General features: G+C 50.5%; 1 protein-coding gene across 4 annotated transcripts; it reads right to left on the reverse strand.

Annotated features, from left to right (window-relative positions):
- Positions 1-10,365: 10,365 nt before the first annotated feature.
- On the reverse strand, positions 10,366-17,983 carry DNAJB5 (DnaJ heat shock protein family (Hsp40) member B5). 4 transcript variants are annotated; one of them, XM_070431291.1, is made up of 5 exons: positions 17,882-17,955; positions 16,900-17,041; positions 14,353-14,597; positions 10,930-11,531; positions 10,366-10,797 (listed from the first exon to the last, which is right to left on the reverse strand). In XM_070431291.1, the coding sequence occupies exons 2-5, from the start codon at positions 16,965-16,967 to the stop codon at positions 10,564-10,566; spliced, it is 1,149 nt and encodes a 382-aa protein (XP_070287392.1). In that variant the 5' UTR covers positions 16,968-17,041; positions 17,882-17,955; the 3' UTR covers positions 10,366-10,563. The 4 variants fall into 4 exon arrangements, with proteins under 4 accessions (XP_070287392.1, XP_070287393.1, XP_070287394.1 ...); XM_070431292.1 differs by having other exon boundaries at positions 16,900-17,044; positions 17,882-17,947; XM_070431293.1 differs by lacking the exon at positions 16,900-17,041 and having other exon boundaries at positions 17,882-17,983.
- Positions 17,984-19,017: the final 1,034 nt, after the last annotated feature.

Genomic DNA, 19,017 nt, shown 5'->3' on the forward strand with positions numbered 1-19,017 from the left:
ATTGACCACCAGGAGGCAGCTCCTGCATTGAGCGTCTGCCCCCTGGTGATCAATGCGCATCATAGCAACTGGTCATTCCGCCATTGGATAAACTGGCTCTCTGACATCCCCCGAGGGGTCCTGGATTGTGAGAGGGTGCAGGCCAGGCCAAGGGACCCCACCGGTGCATGATCGGGGCTGGGGAGGAACACAGGAGGTTGGCCAGCCAGGGAGGGACCATGGGAGGGCTCCAGGGCATGTCCAGCCCATCTCACTCAGTCCCAATCAGCCGGACCCCAGCAGCAAGCTAACCTACGGGTTGGAGCGCCTGCCCCCTGGTGGTCAGTGCACATCAGAGAGAGCAGTTGAGCAGCCTTAGCATATCATTAGCATATTATGCTTTCATTGGTTGAACAGCTGACTGGACACTTAACATATTAGGCTTTTATTGTATAGAATTGGATGTCTTTGAACTCTAGTAAATGGGAGTTTTGAGCCAGATTTAATTTTAGAAAAATTAAGTAATTTGATGTTTCTTACTTCTCAGTGTTATGGAACAAATTTATACACTTATCATCCCATTTAATCTCCACAACTCCTTGAAGTGAGTGTTGTTCTCCCCTTTCATGTAAGGGAAATTGAGTTTGGAAGGCAGAGCTAAGGATTGGGAAACCCCCTTGTACTGTGAAGAATCACTTGGGGTTTTTTGGTGTGTTTTTTTTGTGTGTGTGTGTTTAATATATATATATTATTGATTTCAGTGAGGAAGGGAGAGGGAGAAAGATTGAAACATCAATGATGAGAGAGAATCATTGATCAGTTGCCTCCTGCGCATCCCCTACTGGGAATCCAGCCCACAACTCAGGCATGTGCCTTTGACCGGAATTGAACCCAGGACGCTTCAGTCCGAAGGTTGACACTCCATCCACTGAGCCAAACCGACTAGGGCTGTGAGGAATTATTTGGATATAAATGACAGAAAGTAAAATCCAACAGGTGTAAACAAAATAGGAATGTATGACATAACTGAAAAGTCCAGGGTAAGGCTGGCTTCAGGTAGTAGGATTGATGCAGGGACTCAATTCAATGTCAGCAGGACTCACTTTCCACTTCTTGGCTCTCTGTCTTCTGTGCTGACTTCTCTCAGGTTTTGTGTGGTAGCAGTACCATTGATGCTAAAAATGTGATGTCACTCTGACAACATGTGACTTATGGGTTTCAATTGGTATGTGTCCATCCTTGAACTACTCATTACACTGCTCACAGGGGAATAGACTGCTTCTTCTGACAGGTCTGAGCCACACATATGCCCTTGGAATAAGGGTGTGGAGGGAAGACCACTCCACCTGCACATGGACTGAGACGGAAGGAGTGGGAGTGTGGTAGTTCCTCCCGAGGACATAGACATACTGTTTCCAGAAAGGTGTGTGTATGCTGGTATAAAACAAAGAAGACAAAACAGATATCCACTACAGCCCTCCCTAACTTCCCCATTTTGGTTTCTGGCCCAGAGCTATATCATTATTCTTTTATGATTTAAGGCATAACTTAAAGTATGAATACAGGTCCTCTGAAGGTTGGGGAAGAGTCTGGATGGGGCCCAGAGCAGGGATCTTGAAGAGGGGATCTCTGGGAGACCCAAACATCTGTGTGGATAGACCATTCAATGACCTAAATTCTCAATTCCTAGACCTTTTCATTTCAGAGTCCTTTACTTCTGCTCCAATCCAGCTGTAGTCATATCTGAAGCCTCATCATCAGGAATTGCTTTGCCTTCCAGTCTGACATTCCATCCTCTGACTTCAACCTTCAGATTTGTCCTAAAGATGAGAATTCTTCAACCTTGTCAGGACATCCATTCCACTGATCCTTCCACTTTCTCCCAGTCTGTCAGCAACCTCTTGCCTGCGTTTCCTCCCTTTCCACAATGACTTCATGGTCAACCTCCCAAGCACTTCTCAATTCATTCTCCTTCCATCATTTCTACCTGGCAACATCCCAACTCTCTGCCTCTGCCAGACCTGCCCTGTAGGAAGTGGCTCAGCGCTAATGGATAAAATCGCACATGAGTGAGTTGGTGCCCCCATAAACTCACAGTCTGCAATTAATGATCAGCTCCAAGCATCACTTGAAAAGCATTTATTCATAAGTTCCATTTATTAAGTGCCTGATGTGTGCTAGGTACTGGTCTAAGTACTTGGAATACATTGTTAATCAAAACAGGAAAAGCTCCCTGCCTGTGGCGCTTACATAATTCCTTTAAAAAAAACCCTTTCTACTAAAAAATCAATTCAAGCCTTCTTCACTTTTCTCAACTTCTCTTTTCCTCACACCCCCCTACCCCTCAGCTGATGTGCCAGACCTCCACTTTTCAGAGGAATCAGAAACCATTTCCTGCCACAATGAAAGTTGTCTCTCTGGGAGGCCTTCCTTGACCCTCCCAAGCTGGGCTGGGTGCCCTTATCCTCCCTCTCCTCCCCCACCGGTACTTTCCACTCTAGATTGTAGCTTATGTCTTAATTATCTGAGGGATGGAACTTTGTCTACCCAGTTCCCTGCGTTAACTCCAGCATCTGGTGTTTAGTATCAGGTTAGAGCTCAGTAACTTCTGGGCGAATGAATGAGAAATGGGCGGGATTTTTGTTGCGGGGAAGGGCCTGCAGCGGGACTCTTCCTCTAGCTTCCTGGTGGCTAACTCAGGAGGCACCACCTCTGGACGCCCGAATCAGCCTCCTTGGCTTCCTTGGTACCGGAAGTGGGCAGTTAAGGTCAGCCGAGATTTTGATGGGACTTTTCAGATGCCTAGGGCCAGTCCCGCTGTGGGGCTCCCCCACCTCGGTTGGCGGGGTCTGTGGGTGGGGCGGCTGCGCCCAGGATCCGCGGCAGAGCTTCTGAGCGTCGATGCCTGGCCTCAGCCCCTTTTACTGCCCAACTCGCTTTCCCTCCGCCTCCCAGTCCCTCTCCTTCTCCCTTCTTTCTTCCCTTACTCCTCCCCCCTCTTCCCTCTCCTCCCTTTCCTTCTCCATAAGGACGCTGAGTTAAGGGCCTGGCCAGCGGCCCACCTCCACTTGCCGCTTGCACACGGTCTTGTCCCGAGCCAGTACCCTGAAAATGCCACGACTGGTCAGAGGACAGTGAGACCTCCCAGAACCGCCCTCAGGGAGGGGTCAGTTTCTCAGACTGCCTGCTGAGCCAGCTCCCACAGAAGGGATGATGCCCACAGTCCCGGGGGAGTTGTTTCAAAGCAGATGAAGGAGCTGAGAGGCTGGAGATTGGTGTGTGTGTGTGTGTGTGTGTGTGTGTGTGTGTGTGTGTGTGTGTGTGTGTGCGCGCGCGCGCAGTGGGAATGGTGGGTGGAAAACCAGCCTAGCCCCCTCAGGGCAGTGTCAGTGGGCAGAGGTGAGGCTGAGTCCTGATGGGCAGAAGCAGGCTCGTGATTGAGTGGAGGTCCACTGTGGTGAGGCATTCTAGTAGACAGGACAGGCCTCCGCCTTCTAGAAGGGAGGGAAATTCAAATGCCTTCACACTCAGGTATTGGTATTTTACTGCATTTATTGACAGGCTACTATGTGTCAGGTCCTGTGTTTGACAGAAAGAAACACTAGCCATGTCCCACTAGAGATTGGCGAAAATATTGCTGTTTTAAATAGTTTTTCCCATTATGAAAGTATATACTGAATTTAGAAGATATGAAAAAGTATAAGGAGGAATCCCATAAACTTCTAAAGTCAAAATAATTTCCATAGCATTTTGATGTATTTCTTTCCAGATGTTACTATTCAAATTTTTACATTGCTTAAATAAACATAGGTTTTTGTAAGGTAGGAAAGCAGTTAATATTTAGCATTAGCCTTTTCTACACATTAGAAACTCTTCCTAAATGTAATTTTTAATGACTGTGTTACTCTCCGAAGTAGGATCTCTGAAGTAGTGAGGTAGCTATTTATGTGGTTAGTTATTTCAGCACTGACTTCTATGAGCTTGTCTCATAAATCCCAGCTCTTGCTGAATATCCCTAAGCTCCATTTCCCACAGGCACCCCAGGCCTAACATCTTCATAACTTAGGGCATTTTCTTCTTTTGACTCAATTTGCTCTTCCTGTTGTATCCCCCAGAGTAATTAGTATCATTGAGTCACCCAAGCAAGAAACACCGCAGCCATCTACACTGCTCGCTCTTCATCTTTCCCATAAGAAGTCAGTCACCAACTTTTGCTAATTTTCTCAGCTGTTCCTCAAATCTGTCTCTCTTCCCCATCCTTACTGTCACCCTGGTAGAGAGAGAGGAAGGGAGAAGAGAGAAATATCAATGCAAGAGCGAAACATCAATGATTGGCTACCTCCTGGATGCCCCGACCCGGGGATTGAGCCCACAACCCAGGCATGTACTCTCACCAGGGAACCCAACCTGCAACCTTTCAGTGCTGGGGACAGTGCCCAACCAACTGAGCCACACTGGCCAGGGCCCATTAGTATTTTTTTTTAAAATATATTTTATTGATTTTTTACAGAGAGGAAGGGAGAGAGATAGAGAGTTAGAAACATTGATGAGAGAGAAACATCGATCAGCCGCCTCCCGCACATCTCCTACTGGGGATGTGCCCGCAACCCAGGTACATGCCCTTGACCGGAATCGAACCCAGGACCCTTCAGTCCGCAGGCCGACACTCTATCCACTGAGCCAAACCGGTTTTGGCCATTAGTATTTTTTAGACATAGTTTTCTTTACTTTTTTGAACATATTTTAAATAGCTGGTTCGAAGTTTTTGTCTAGTAAGTTCAATGTCTGGGCTTCCTTGGGGTCACTTTTAATTGATTGCTGTTTTTCTCCCCATGTATGTGTGTGTGCCATTTTTAAAAAAATTTTATTTCTTTACATATATTGTACTTTTTGTTGAAAATTGGACATTTTTAATAATATAATGTGGCAACTCTAGAATTCAGATTTTCTAGAGTTTGTTGTTACTGTTGTTTGCATAGAGATTTTTCTGAAGTAATTCTGTGAAGTCTATATTGTTTGTTTTATGTGGCCACTGCTTGGTTAGCTTAGTGGTCAGTTAATGACTGGACAGAGGTTTCATTAAATCATTGGAACCGATGAGTCTTCCAGTCTTTGCTGGATGATGTATATAATTTTGTATGTTTTCATTCTTCTAGGGCTATTTTAGAGTCACTTGCTGAAATGCGACTATTACAGAGCACTGAAGACAAACCAGAGCAACTGCACAGTCTTCAGCAACTCTCACATCCCTAAACCTGGGGGGACCATTTACAACATAATGAAGCCAGCTCTTCTAGGGTCTTCCCTCTCTGCTCAGTGAGTCCCTTGTAGCTACTGTCCTGTTTTGGGTGGTTGTTTCCCACTGGAGTCTCCCTTTGCTTTGTCAGGGGAATCTCTAACGCCCACTCCTCTGCCCCTTAGTTTAAATGAAGACTAAAGATTTCCCATTGCTTTCCTAGCCCCAAACCCTGCTTCATTCCCAGCTCCTATCTCAGGCACATTCTTGCTACCATTCCTACTACTTTCTTTTCCATTCCTTTTCTGGAACCTCAACTGAAATTTAATACCTGTTAGAGAAGCAGATTGAAAATTTGTGGGTTTTTACTTTTTTTTCAGTACAGCCTGGCCATCCATGTCTATGTGTCAGTTTCCATTCTTCGCATAGAATTTCCTATAAGCAGTAATATTTGGAACAAGAAGAGTTCTATTTTCGAAAGAGTCCCACTTTCGAAAGAGTCCCATTTAACACACTAGTGGGTCCTGGCCTGTAGGATCCAAGATACTCTGGCACTGATGCAGCCTCAGGGTAACTAACAGACAAATCTTAGCCAAGTAAAATCATAGACTTTTAAAGCCTGTTGTGTTTACGTACCAAAGCAGCAAGGATCTAAGAAAGATTGGATTGTGACATCCAGGAAGCTTCTATGTGAAGGGCCCAGCAAACTTCCAGTTAGAGAATGACTTAGGGAAAGGTCTGAGGCAGAGCCCGAGAAAGGGCTCCAAATGTAAGCTATGAAGGAATTCAGAAAGTTGCCCAGTAAAGGTTTCGGGGGCTGATTCTTCAGAGGAGATAAAAAGTGACTTCGAGTCATGCAGGGAATGGGTCAGGAAATGACTTGTCAATGTTTTCAAAAAAAGAACCTAGACTTGAAGCAACTGAAAAATACCCTAAAGATTTACTTGGGCAAGAAGCTGGGGCAGATGGATCAAAGTGGGACCTCTAGAAATGCGTGTTCACGGCTTTCTGCCAACTCTACATTGCCCCCTTCTGGGAAGTCCGTGGAAACTGGAAATTTAGTACCCTTTATTAACCAGGAAAACTGCCTGAACACCTCTTGGAAGCTTTCCTTCCTTAATGCAGGCATTAGATTAACAAGCACCAGGAAGCCTAGATTATATGGTTTTGAGTGTGGCAGAGACCTTTCAAGGTCCTTGCATACATAAAACTGTTAAGTTGATAGAGTCCTAATCATAGCTCCTTCCCCAGTTTACTTTCTCAGCCACTCATGTTTCAGGGATGGTCTTCAAAAGAAACCCTTAGGCAGGTCAGAATACAAGCTGATTACAAAAAAAATTTAGTTCATACCCTGGATAGTTCTCATCCTTCCCCTTCAGCTTTGAGCAAGAAAGGCCAGAGGCCCCTGAGATGTTAATCATGGCTCATGCAGACCCTTAGTCCAAGGAGAAGAGCAGACACATTTTTAGCTCTTCATACCCATTAAAAGGGATAAATTGTGATAGAGTATGAGTGTATGAGGAACAAGAGAGACAGTCCAGAGGCACTCCAAATCAAACAATGGCAGGACATTACCCAAGCGATGAAAGTGGAGTTGTGTCCCAACAGACGCCAGCAGTGCCCCAGAGGCAGAGAACAGAGAGAGGAGTGTCTGAAGGGGATCACCACAGAGGTCAGCACCTTCTTGGAGTTTCCAGTTCAGGAAAAAGATGTTGGAGATTATTTAGGGATTCTTTCAAGGGCCAGAGAGTTCAGGGAGATAAGTGAAGTCTACGAAGACTCCAGCTCCTAAGCCACAATCAGAAGATGTTATGAGAGTCTGGGGGATGCCCAGAAACTAAATGGCTATCTGAGTGGACAAGGGGCTCCAGTGACCAAAAAATCCTCCCTGTCTCCCCCCCACCCCTCAAATTGCTGGTTGCCCAAAATTCAGGATGGCCAAGTCTTAAATATTATGGTCATACAAATAAGCTGATGATTGTCATAGTACTGTCATTACAAAGTCATACACACACACACCACCTACTATAAAAGGATTCAGGGGCTTGTCAAAGTGAGAAAACCCAATAAAGACCCCACTTCTTAGGACCTGGCTGAACCGGAATTTTCCCCCAGTTCCTTTACTGTCTTGACTTTTATACAGGTCTCTCTCTCTCTCTCTTTCTCTCTCTCTCTTTCTATCTCCCTCCTCCCTCCTTCTCTTTCTCCCTTCCTCCCTCCCTCCCTCCATGTATGTGTATGGTGACATAGGCATTAAAAAACCATAAATCCTCCATGTAACCTTTAAGGGTAAGGCTAAAATTGCAGGCAAAGCAAGCTTCAGGTCTTTCTCATTGAAGTGCCCCTGGCCTCAGATAGCTTGGCTTCTAAAGTCTCATAGTCCCATCTCAGAGATTGCCCAGTAGGGACATGACAATTTCCTATATCCTTTGTATTCACTTGGAGGCCAGAGGCAGGTGTCTGGCCCAGCAGACCTGGATCCCAAAGCCTTAGGCCTCAGGGAAGAGCCAGGACAAGAGTTTAGCCCCAGTAAAAAGGCACAACCCTACTATAGAAGATCCAAGAAGGAGAGCATTGAGTAGGAGATGCAGGATTGGGGCTCTCCCTGCCCAGGCCATGGGATTAGCAGACACCTTGTGAGTAAGAGCCCTTGGTTTCTGCACTGAAAGTACCTTGAATAAAAGGACGAAACTATTTTCACTGGCATTGTCCCAGGGAAAAGGCAAGGGCAGAAAAGCCTATTCAGTGCCAACTTCTGTGTGGAGCCCAGGACCAGGTGAAGGCAGAGCTGTCTTCATGGCACTAGGGGCCCTGAAGCCCAGTGGGGCATGGTCATCATGGGCTGGATCCTGGGGAAGAATCAGGGCTTCGGTGCAGAGGAAAATCAGCACCAGGACAAAGTCTAGGCCCAGGCAGAGCCCACAATAGGCATTCCTTCGACTACAGGGCTCCTCTCTACCAAGATCCAAGGAAAGTGACAAGTGTACCCTGCAGTCAGCATAGCACGCAGGCCCTGAGGACCAGAGCTGTCTCAGCAGGACAGGTGGCTCAGAGACCAGGACACACATCGCTGGAAAATTATGGGATTTGAGGATCAGCTACGATGTCCATGCCTCCCAGGGAGCCTGTGTTCCCAGCCAGACCCCACCAGCATGGACCAAAGATCCCAGGTACCTCCAGCTCTCCTCCCCACTTCCTCGGGCTCTTTCTGTGGGGTATGTCTTTTCTAGTCATCCAGAAAGTCCTCTTCTGTCTCCTCCTAAGAGGGAAATTTCTCTCAAAGGAAAATTTAGTTCATGTAGAGAAAATCTTTTCATTCTTGTGATAGCACATCCTTCAAAGAGGATAGTCTCTGTTTCTCATAAAAAAGGATATTTATTCTTTCTAAATAGATTTGTTTCTTCTTATAGTGAGTGGTATCTTCTGTCTTTGTTGTGGGGAGTATGTTTTAGAAATCCCGGGAGTCTGGGCTTAGAGGAAGGAAGGAATCGGCTTCACCTTATACTGAAGTCCTGTTTGACTTCTCAAAGGGGACCAGGGCCCCGGAGGAAGGTTGATAGTGGCACTGCACACCCACCTCCAGCCCAGGTTCATTGCTTCTGGTCAGATGATTTTATACACACACACACACACACACACACACACACACACACACACACTAGAGGCCCGGTGCACAAAATTCATGCACAGGTAGGGTCCCTAGGCCTGGGCAGCGATCAGGGCCAATCAGGTTCCCTGTCTCCCCACCTCCTCCTTCCCTCACTTCCTCAGTGCCCTGCTGCCACTGGTCGCCCGCCATGTTCCGTGCTGCCCCCTGGTTCAAGCAATTGAACTCCCAGTCTCCCAGTCTCACTCCCAAGGGGACACTTTGCATATTAGCCTTTTATATATATATATATAGATATCCTTCCCTGAGGATGTTTTTATTGATTTGAGAAAGAAAGACAGAGAGAGAGGGAGGGAGGGGGAGAGAGAGAGAGAGAGAGAGAAACATCAAGAAGATCAGTTGCCTCTCATAAGCGCTCCAATTGGAGATCGAGCCTCTCTTATGTGATCAACTGGGGATGAAATCTCAACCTAGGTATGTGCTCCAACCAGGAATCGAACCCACAACCTTTTTGGTGTACAGGATGATGCTCCAAACAATTGAGCCACCAGGCTGGGGCTCAGATGCCATATTTTTAAAATATTTTATTTTTTTCATAATACTGTCATTACAAAAAATACAAAAAAAAAACCTACTATAAAAACATTCAGGGGCTTGTCAATGTGAGAAAACCTAAAGACCCCACCCCAGGACCTTGCAGAAGCAGTCTTACCCTAGATCCTGCACTACTGGATCTTTCACAACTCTGGGAATGGGGTGGAGTCACATAGGCATCAAAGGGCTGGAAATTTCCCACACAGCCTCCATGAAGGGTAAGAAATAAGTAGTTACACATATCACAAAAATGGGATTTGGAAGTTTTGGGGTGGCGAGGCCCTGAGTTCAGAGGTGTGGGGAGAAACCTGTGACCCTGAATCTCGTGCTGGGGAATAGCTGCCACCTGACCCCAAAGCCCTTTCCCTTCCTGATGAAGGCTGAGAGATGGATCCTGCCTGCCACCTCTTAGCTTTAATACAGCAGGCCCCCTTCCCCTCCCTCCATGCCTGCACACTCCTGAGAGCAACAGGGAGGACAGAACTTTTAGCTCTGTGGGGTCTGGGCAGGGGAGCTGTCCGGGAGGCTGCTGAGGGCCCTGTTCACCTCCCTGCCCCAGATGAAAAGTGTCTTGTGCTCAATGGCCCGGTTATGGACCTTCCCTTTCTATCTCAACCTGGGAGAGGCACAGACAGCTCTAGGCGAGTGCTTTGTGTGTGTGAATATGTGTGTGATAACCTCGGACACTGTGGACCAGGGGGTGGGGCTGGGGTGGGAAAGCAGTGTCCTTTCCATCCTCTTCCTCCCCCATAGGCGGAAGCCAGAGGGAAGGGAGAGGCGAGGTGTCAGCAAAGCTGAGCGGGGAAGGAGGGTATGCTATTTACAGGCGTGGACAAGGAATCTCTATATTTTCAAGTAGCACTCAGGTCACTCTCCAGCCACTGGAGTGGGAACTGGATTCAAAGCTAGTGACATGAAAATCAACCCCTGGTCTGGGCTAGTTCTCCCCACCTCCCTCCCACTCCCCCAAGGCAGCCCAGCTCTGAAAGGGGTCAGGGACAGGAACATTTTCCTGAAAAAAACAGTGGCTTTTTTTTTGCATTTAAAAAAGTTGCCAGTGTCCAGTGGACATCAAGTTGGGTGCACGTTGGGTGGGGCGAGTGTGGGGGTATTGCTGTGGTAGACTCTGGGCTGGCTGGGGCAGAGCCTAGGAACAGGGCAGGTGCTGCTTAAGGATCTGTCGTGTCTGTGGTGTTAATCGGTCTGGGAAGCGAACTTTGAACTCAACAATGAGGTCTCCCCGTTGGGTGGGCACCTTGGGGAAGGGAAGGCCCTCCCCACGGAGTCTCTTCACGGTGCCTGGCTTGATGACATCATTGCAGGGCAAAGCGATCACTCGGCCATCAATGGTGGGAATGTTCACGGTACAGCCACACAGTGCCTGGGGAAAATGAGGCAGATAGTGAGGAAAAGGTGGGGTAGAGTGACTGGGAAGAGAGAAGAAGATTAAAATGGGGAAAGAACGTCCCTGTTACCCTCCCTCATCACACACACAACCTGACCCAAGCCTCACCTCCTTGAGGCTGATCAGGGCACTGTAGAGCACGTTGGTACCATCTCGGCGGAAGTGTGCATGGGGCTTGTCTTTGAGCACAAAGACTATGTCAGCAGGGATGTTGTCAGGTGTGGCATCACCCTCTTTGGGGAAGGTGATCTTGGTGCCTTCCTTCCAGCCACGCTTGATAACAATGTGCAGGATCTTGTCCTCGGTGCGCACAGTTCTCCCATCAGGGTTGAGGCGCCGCCTCGTGATCTTCATACGCTTGGTGGAGCCATGGTAGATCTCCTCCAGGGACACCCTCAGCTCATGCACCACAGGTGGGTCCTGCACCTTGCGCCGAGGGTACAGTGGTTCGGGGGCTCGCCTTGGACCCCTACTCAGCCCATTGAAGCCAAAGCGGCCGAAGGCACCAAATGGGTCCTCATCATCATCCACATCCATGTCATCTGGATCAAAACCACTGAACGGTCGAGTGGAACGAGTGCTGGCAAAGAAGATATCGAAGGGGTTGGAGCCACCAAAGAAGGAGGCAAAGGTGGCATGGGGGTCCCCATGAAAGGTGTAGTGAAAGGAGCCACTGGAGCCACCTGACGAACCACCGCCAGTCTTCAGGCCTGGAGGGAGGAGAAGTTAGGGACAGTGTGGCTGGTCTGGGCCCCACCCCAGTCTCCTCTCCCTGCTCTCTAGCTCCCAACTCATGGACCTAGAGAAAGACGAAATCTTTAATTCCCAGAGAGAGGGCTGGCCTAATACAGTAAGAAAGTTCTCTGGCAAGATTAATTTTTACTCTTAATTATATTTTTAATAAAACACATCTGAGGTTCAAAGAGGCTGAGTTTCCCAATGGGTGGAAAAGCTAAGAGTAGAAGTCCTGGAGGATGTGACTTCCAGTCCTGTAATCTCTCCCATGTAATCATGACCCAAAGATGTCTCAGAGCTTTGTGGCTGGCCTGGGGTCACCTTACAAGTCATATCTGGCTCTGAAATTTTTGCTTATCTCCAAAGACCAACAGAGCATGAGGCAAGTGGGCAAGATTTGATGACACAGGGGCTAGTAAGTGACTTGTCCTAAATCAAGTGGGGATATGGTCCAGGAGGAGGCCCACTCTCACTCTGCTTCTAGCAATTTCTTCTTTCCCTGACTTCTGCCAAATGGGAAATAAGGAGGGCTCCCCAAAGCAGGAAAGCTCATTAGCTTGGAGATGAGGGGCTACTTCTTTAGAAAAAGTTTTCAAATGCTTTGTTCCCACAGTCAGGGCTCACAGTGTTGCACAACTGCAGGGGGTGCCATTCACACATTGGACAGACATAGACTACAATGGGAATGGAGCTCCCTGGAGTTATATAACACCAAGCTTTACCCCTCACACTTAATATCAGAGCAGCCAAATGCATGAATGAGCTGGCACATTGTGGGTGGGGACCCCAGCTGCTCTTGCTGGAGTTAGGTCCTGTCTAAGGAGGCAGCCTTAATGGGGGGATGGCAGTGGTGAGGATGGGGACAGTCGGGCACAGGGGAAGGAGCGAGGTGGGTATTAACACTGAGAAGTGCTCTATATCATGTAGACTTAGGGTGGAGCCCAAGCTACGGGGAGGGACTCTTTTTTTAAGGCCTTTTATCTAGAATTTCAATTGGCTATGGAAGCCAGAGCCTAAATTAGCCTCTTATTTCATTAGATTTGGATTTCATTAGAGAGGCCAAGTGGCAGGCAGTTCAGAGACTTGTGGCAGCGGCCTTTTCACCCCTCCCTTAAGACACAGGGTCTGTTCTTTCCTTCTGTTGAGGTGTGATTATCAGGTGAGTTCAAGAAGCTTGGCAAAGCTCAGCAAAAGAGGGAGGTTGGACTAATGACAACAGGAAAGGGTAATTTCTCTGTGGGGATTCCTGCTGTACCACTACCACCCCCTTTTCAAGCTGGGAACAACTTGTCCCCAGCCAGGGCTGAGTACAGAGTCTATGTGCACAACTGTTCTGTCTGGTTGATGGGGAGGAGGCAGGGCGGACAGAAATATAACCCACATTTCCAAGGCTGCTTTTCCCTCCCCAGGCTCTGGTGTCTCGTTAAGGCTGTGCTGCATCCTCCGGGGTTGCAGATCTGCTTTAGAACCCAGTGTCTGGGCCTAGGGGCTGAGCTATGCCCTTCACTTAGGCTTGGTCATGCAGGAGGGTTAAGTTTCCAGCTCTCTCCCAGCTCTCACCTTCCTAAACAAAGGTGAGGCAAGTGGAGGAATGAGTGCAATTCCCAGAAAGGTCACATGGTGGCATGGTGCCTGCAAATCGACCCTCTTTGCCCACCTCTACTCCCATTCCTCCATCCCAGAGGAAAAACAAATTCTTAGCTGAGAAATACCCCCCCCCCCCCCCCCCCCCCAAGACGCCTGCTGAATCTGGGAGTTGGTAGGTGAGCAGGGAAAAATGGAAGGAACTAGTGGCATGGAGACATACGAGAGAGGGCTGGGAGGACTGGGGTGCCAGAAGATAATGGCATGGGACACAAAGCAAGGAGGAGGAGAGGAAAAGAACATTCTTTTGAGTGCCTACTCTGTACCAGGCACCGTGCATATGGATAGCCTATCTAATTGGAGGCTACAGTGGGGAGAGTAAGGAGGGGAATGTGAAAGAAAGGTGCATGCAGTTAGGGAGGAAGGACAGTTTCTCCCGGGAAGGAGAGTCCTCAGCTGTGACTATGTCTCTTAATATAGCCTGACAGGTGCCTGTGGCTGGCGGGTGGCAGGCGGCCCTGAGGGGCAGGCCCAGAATTAGCTGCTACATCATGCCCGTGGGATGTGCTGGGAGGGGCCGCCCTCTCAGAGGCTTTATTTGGGCCTTTCCTGCCACCCTGTGCGTGGCCACCAGCTACCCCAGGGAGGGGGCAATATGCCAGCAGCAGTTTCCCTTCCACCCTTGGATCTCTGCCACTTCCTCAGGGAGGCGAAGCCATACCTCTGTTCTGATGGCCTGAAGTGGGCACAGAAGGGAACAACCATGTCTCCAGCTCAGCGCTCCAGTGGTTAGTTCCCAGGCTGCTTAAGGGTCAAACTTTTATGCTGATGAATGTAAATGCTCTGTCCTCAGAGAGGCACACACTCCCTTTCCCTAACCTTCCTCATCAGCCAATGAAGCAGCAGGGACTTCAGGCTGGACTAATAAGGGCTGGGAAGGGGGAGTGGGAGGGGGAAGGCCTCTGGATCTAGCTTCAGACCTCGCTCAGGCCTGAACTTAAGCAGGGAGAGGGCAGAGAGAGGTGGAGGGAACTATGGTAAGCTGAGGCTGGGAAGTGGGTGGTCTCTTCTTTCCTCTGGGTGTCAATGTTAGGAACACTTGCCTCCCTCACCCCCTACTCAGTCTCTAGTTCCCGGTTATGAGAACTGGGTCACCTAGGACCCCAAACAAGGACAGGGGTCCAATAGCAGGCTGGAGAGCTGCTCTCTTACCTTCCTCCCCATACTGGTCATACAGGCCTCGTTTCTTAGGGTCACTCAGCACATCATAGGCCTCTGCAATTTCCTTAAACTTCTCCTCAGCATTGGGTTCTTTGTTCTTGTCTGGGTGGTACTTCAAGGCCATCTTCCGATATGCTTTCTTGATCTCATCCTCATTGGCTCCCGATGGGATCCCAAGAATCTTGTAATAATCCTTTCCCATCACAGCCACTGGACCGGCACTGGTCTCCTTGTTTCTGAAAGAAATCCAGGGCCAATCCTTGGTGCCTCTATTCCCTTCTGCCCCAGTCTTGCTCCTGATGATCCTGCAATCCCTAAAAGTCACAGTGTGACTTTTCTGTGGGCCTCTGTCTCCCCATCAGTAAAATGAAAGGCTTGGACTAGATGATCTCTTCCAGCTTGGACATTCTAGGATTCTGTGATTCTTTCCTCAGTTCCTAGGTTTTCCCAGCAGCAGGCGGGGGGCTCTGGCCCACTTCTTGGAGCTAGGCTAAGGTCCACATCCTTGGGCCAGACTGAGGACCCCCGAAAGGACCTGCTGAGTGAGGTGGCACCATGGACTGACAAAGCCACGCACAGAAGCTGGTGAAGATCAATGTACGGGGTGAGGTCACCTGAGTATCGTGGTCTCCTACGCCATGCCTCAGGCATGGTGCCCAGGCTAAGGGCAGCTGGGGCAGTGGCCTAGGACTGGGGACAGGCCTAGATCTTCAGCCAGCTGTCCTGGCCAACCGGGCTGAGTCAGGGTGTGGGTGCCTGGAGTTCTCTCTGCATTGGAGACCCCAGGCACCCCTGCTCTCGATCCCCAGACTATGCTAAGCCTCACATGTGACTCAGATCAGAGGATGACTCACAGCCTTTGGAAACTGCCATTTCTAACTCCCTCATTAGTAGGGGGATGATCACTGTCCTTCCCCCAATCAGGGCAACTGTTCCCTTTACTCATCTCCCAGTGTCTACACACAAAATGTGTGTGAAGACATGTCTGTGCTGCCTAAGCACTAATGTTAGTGAACAAAAGCATCCTGGTGATAGGGCCTTTTTAAACCTTAGTTGTTAGGAGGCAGTTGGGCACTAACCACCATTTCCTTAATACCTGCCCTCTCTCTCACCTGCCCAGTAGTTTAGGATCTGGCCCACACTCCTCTGATAGTCCCTTCTAAGCTGGATGCAGAGGCATTTGTTATATGAGGGAGAAACACGAGGCTCCAATTCTTCCATGCCAATCTCCCTCCACCAATGCCCCTGTGGTGAATATGCAGGGAAGGGGGCATTCCTGTATCTAAAGCTTTTTGGGAGAATGGCCAGAAGCCATTCCCCAGCCCTTCTGGGATTTGGCCAACCCCTACCAAAGCCCGGAGAACCGGAGTCTTTCTAGCAATGTCCTGGGCTAGCAGCCACAGCTAAGGCCTGCTTTTCTGTCTCTGACTACTTCAGCGAGGGGTACAGGGTTTCCTGGCAGGAGTGAGGGCTGTAATGGGTAAGAGGAGGCCTCAAGACTCCAGGTAGGTAGTAGGGACCATGGCCCTAGCTCCTGCCCCCACAGGGTCTGTTGCAGGTGGCTGGGTTGACTCATGGTTCTGGGAGTCACCTCACTCTGACAAAGAGAAGGATCCCAAAAGGTGGGTACTCCCCTCCTCCCCCGTATCAGTATGTCACGGCTGGTGGGGGAGGCGGGGGTTGGAGGAGGCAGAGAAGAAAGAGCAGCTGGGGGAGGGCAGCCATTTTCGGAAGCAGCAGTAAAAGCCGTTTGAGCGGGAGCTGGGGGTGGTCTGCCATCTCTGCCTTGGCCCACACCTTCTTTCCCCAGAGACTGGGAAGGAATCCTAGCACACCAACAGGGTGCCCCCAGGGAACTATAGCAGCTTCCAGGCAGAGGGCAAATGAAAGACTTGCCACTTCTCCCACCATCCTCTTGATGTCCCTGCATTACCTCTTCATCTGGCCAGCTTCCTCCCTGGCACCCACCTGCTAGCTGTTCTAGATCTATAATTCTCTTGCCTCCACAGACACAGGGTGATCTCTTTCAAGAATTGCCCTTTTCTCCCTCCCTCCCCCTACCCAAAAGCCACGCGTTGGAATGACAAAGGAGCCCCATGGCATGGCACTGCCTTTGATGGAGAAGAAGAAAGGATGTTAATGCTGAGGCAGGAATGAAAAACGAGGAGAAATGGCAAGGGGGACTGGTATAGGGAGGGGAGATGGCTGATACAGAAAATGAAGTACTGATGGAGGGGGATAAAGGGTGACCAATGACAGTGGCTGCGGTAGAAAATGGGTTACCAGGGGGTTGAAAGAGAGATGCAGAGAATTAAAATACTGGAGATGTTTGTGGAAAATAAATGGATGCCTGGAGGGTTTGAGATGAATGATAAGGTGTACACTTCATTCAAATGTAGGGGTGCGGTAGAAGGCACTTACATGTAATGGGAAGGAGACGAGGATGAAATGGAGGAAGCGAGGAGGCGATGGAGGGGGATGTGATGTGGAGGATTTGACTTGGTACGGGCATGAGTGCCATTCTCCGGAGGGACTTACCGAAACTTTACAAACCCATTCAGCGTCCACGCTCGAAGTTTTAAGGGCTCCAGCTGAATTTTAAACATCAAGCTGGCTAAGAAGTCTTCTCCCCAGAAGTGTGGGAAGCTCCGGAAAGCTCCTCGGGCCTGCAGTGGGGATGCTGCTGGGGATGGGCAGGAGAGCACTGTGCGCTTAAACATGCCCAGCCCAGCCCCTCACCTCTGCTCGCTCCACTGGAGCCTGCTTGCAAAGCTGCAGCTCTGGCAGTCACCTCCTCGGGTCCTCAGAGGCACTTACCCAGCAAGGCCTGTCCCGTGCAACAGGAGCTGGAGCTGGACCTGATGCCCAGGCGTGGAGAGTGAAGGGATGGGGTCCAGTGGCCACCAGCTCTTAAGGGCGGCAATGTCTGGCTGCTTGTGAATGGCTGTGTGGCCGTGTGGCAGGAAGGCTGGCAGTGCGAGCGTGCGTGTGAGTGGCAGCGAGTGTACCTGTGACAGGTGTGATTGTCTGTGAGGGCCCGAGAAGCACTAAGTTCCTCTGCCTCTCTGTCGGGGAGGACCCGACCCCAGTCCCCCAGAACCTACTCAATGAAGTCACTGACAGGGAGTCTCCTCCCTCGCAGATGGGCGGGGAGGGGCGGGGCAGAGCCGACCCCGCCGGGACAAAAGGCGCAGCGAGCAGAGAGGGGGAGAGAGGAGGGGGCTCGGGCGGGGGAGGGTGGTCGGTGATGTCACCGGTGCTGGGTGGCTGGGCCGGCTCAGAAACGCCTCCTCCCCGGCGGAACCCAATCCGACCTGGCCCGACCCTCCCCCGGCTCAGACGCTGGCCGTCCCCTGGAAGAGGGTCGCGGACAACGAGCGCCTGGCAGAGCCTGAGTCCCCGCCGCCCTACCGCAGAAGAGCCGATGGGCCCTCAGTGTCCCAACCCCCGGACACCAGGACCCCTGACTTCGCGACGCCCACACGCCCACGATCCCCGAGTCCTAGATCGGCGCCCTCACCGGTGAGGAGCTGCGGGCGCCTCCGCGGTCCGTCCGACAGCCACTGCCCCCTCCCCCGGCTCCGGCTCCGCAGCCTCCACTCGGGACAGGAGTCGCCTGCCCGCCGGCCGCAGACAGCGGGCCCGGGAACCCGCCCCCACGGCTCCGCCCCCACGCTTTCCATTGCGCCGCCTTCCCGTCACTCAGTTCAAACCTCTGTTGTAATTGGACAGTTTTCTACGAGTGTCTGGGCGATAGCCGCCCATTCTCCACCCCTGTCACCCGGCCACACGCGCACACACTCCTGGCAGCGATTGATGGGGCTCTGATTGGTGCGCTCGGGGATCCGTCAACCACGCCTCTTCACGATCGCTCCCTGTCATTGGTGAAGGGCCCAGAGGGTGGCAACTCCAGGCGCCCTTTGATTTTATTGGTTGGTCTGTGGGGCTCAGACCCGAGCCGGGAGGTGGGGTGCGCAGCTATATTAGTCCAATCTCCGGTTTGGGAAGGTGGGACGTACTGGCCACAGCTGGAATCCCGGGAGAACCTTCTGGAACCCGTGCAATGTCAAAGGTAGCCTAAAAGGAAAAGCGCGCCCACCATGGGCGGTGACTCTGGGCCTTTTCCCCTCATCATTTTGGACGGCCGGAGAGAGAATAGTGCACTCTGGGAGGTGTAGTCTCTGGAGTAGAGTCAAAAGGTCGCCCCTTCTTAACCTGTTTTCTACCCAACTGTGATCTGTCTTCGACCTGATTTCGCGTTACCTGACGTGACCTTTCAAACAGGCCTGGATTTCAAAATAGGCCCCGGCAGACACGCAGAGTTTGAGGGCCCTTCTGCTCTCGCCTTGGCAACCTGGTCGTTCCCCCAGGTCTAGCGCTCCCTGATTCCCTTTCCGAGTCCCCTTCTCTTCTCGGTATAACCCCGCATCCCAGCTGCCTCACGAGCAGCCCCCAGCCCCCATTAGAGTTCTATGATCTTTCACCCCACTTTCCCTTTGAAGTCCTACATTTTACACCCCCACCCTTACTTTTCCCTCTTCTTGACCCCATGTGATCTCCAGTCTCCCCCCCTCCGCCCCCCAAGATCTCCAGGCTTATCCTATTCTTAATTCTTTCTGCTCCTATGATCTCTCCTATCCTAGCGCCCCGCCTTAG

Source organism: Myotis yumanensis, unplaced genomic scaffold (assembly GCF_028538775.1).
Source record: "Myotis yumanensis isolate MYYU_CA2020_CCGP unplaced genomic scaffold, mMyoYum1.0.hap1 SCAF_12, whole genome shotgun sequence".
Classification (NCBI taxonomy): Eukaryota; Metazoa; Chordata; class Mammalia; order Chiroptera; family Vespertilionidae; genus Myotis; species Myotis yumanensis.

What these genes read in the sequence shown, in the direction of transcription:
- DNAJB5 (XM_070431290.1), bottom strand. Translation starts at nt 17,081, where the DNA reads ATGTTTAAGCGCACAGTGCTCTCCTGCCCATCCCCAGCAGCATCCCCA. An exon ending in TGACCAGTATGGGGAGGAAG is followed by an intron (nt 11,532 to 14,352) that starts GTAAGAGAGCAG and finishes TCCTCCCTCCAG; the next exon opens with GCCTGAAGACTGGCGGTGGT. An exon ending in CCCTGATCAGCCTCAAGGAG is followed by an intron (nt 10,798 to 10,929) that starts GTGAGGCTTGGG and finishes CATTTTCCCCAG; the next exon opens with GCACTGTGTGGCTGTACCGT.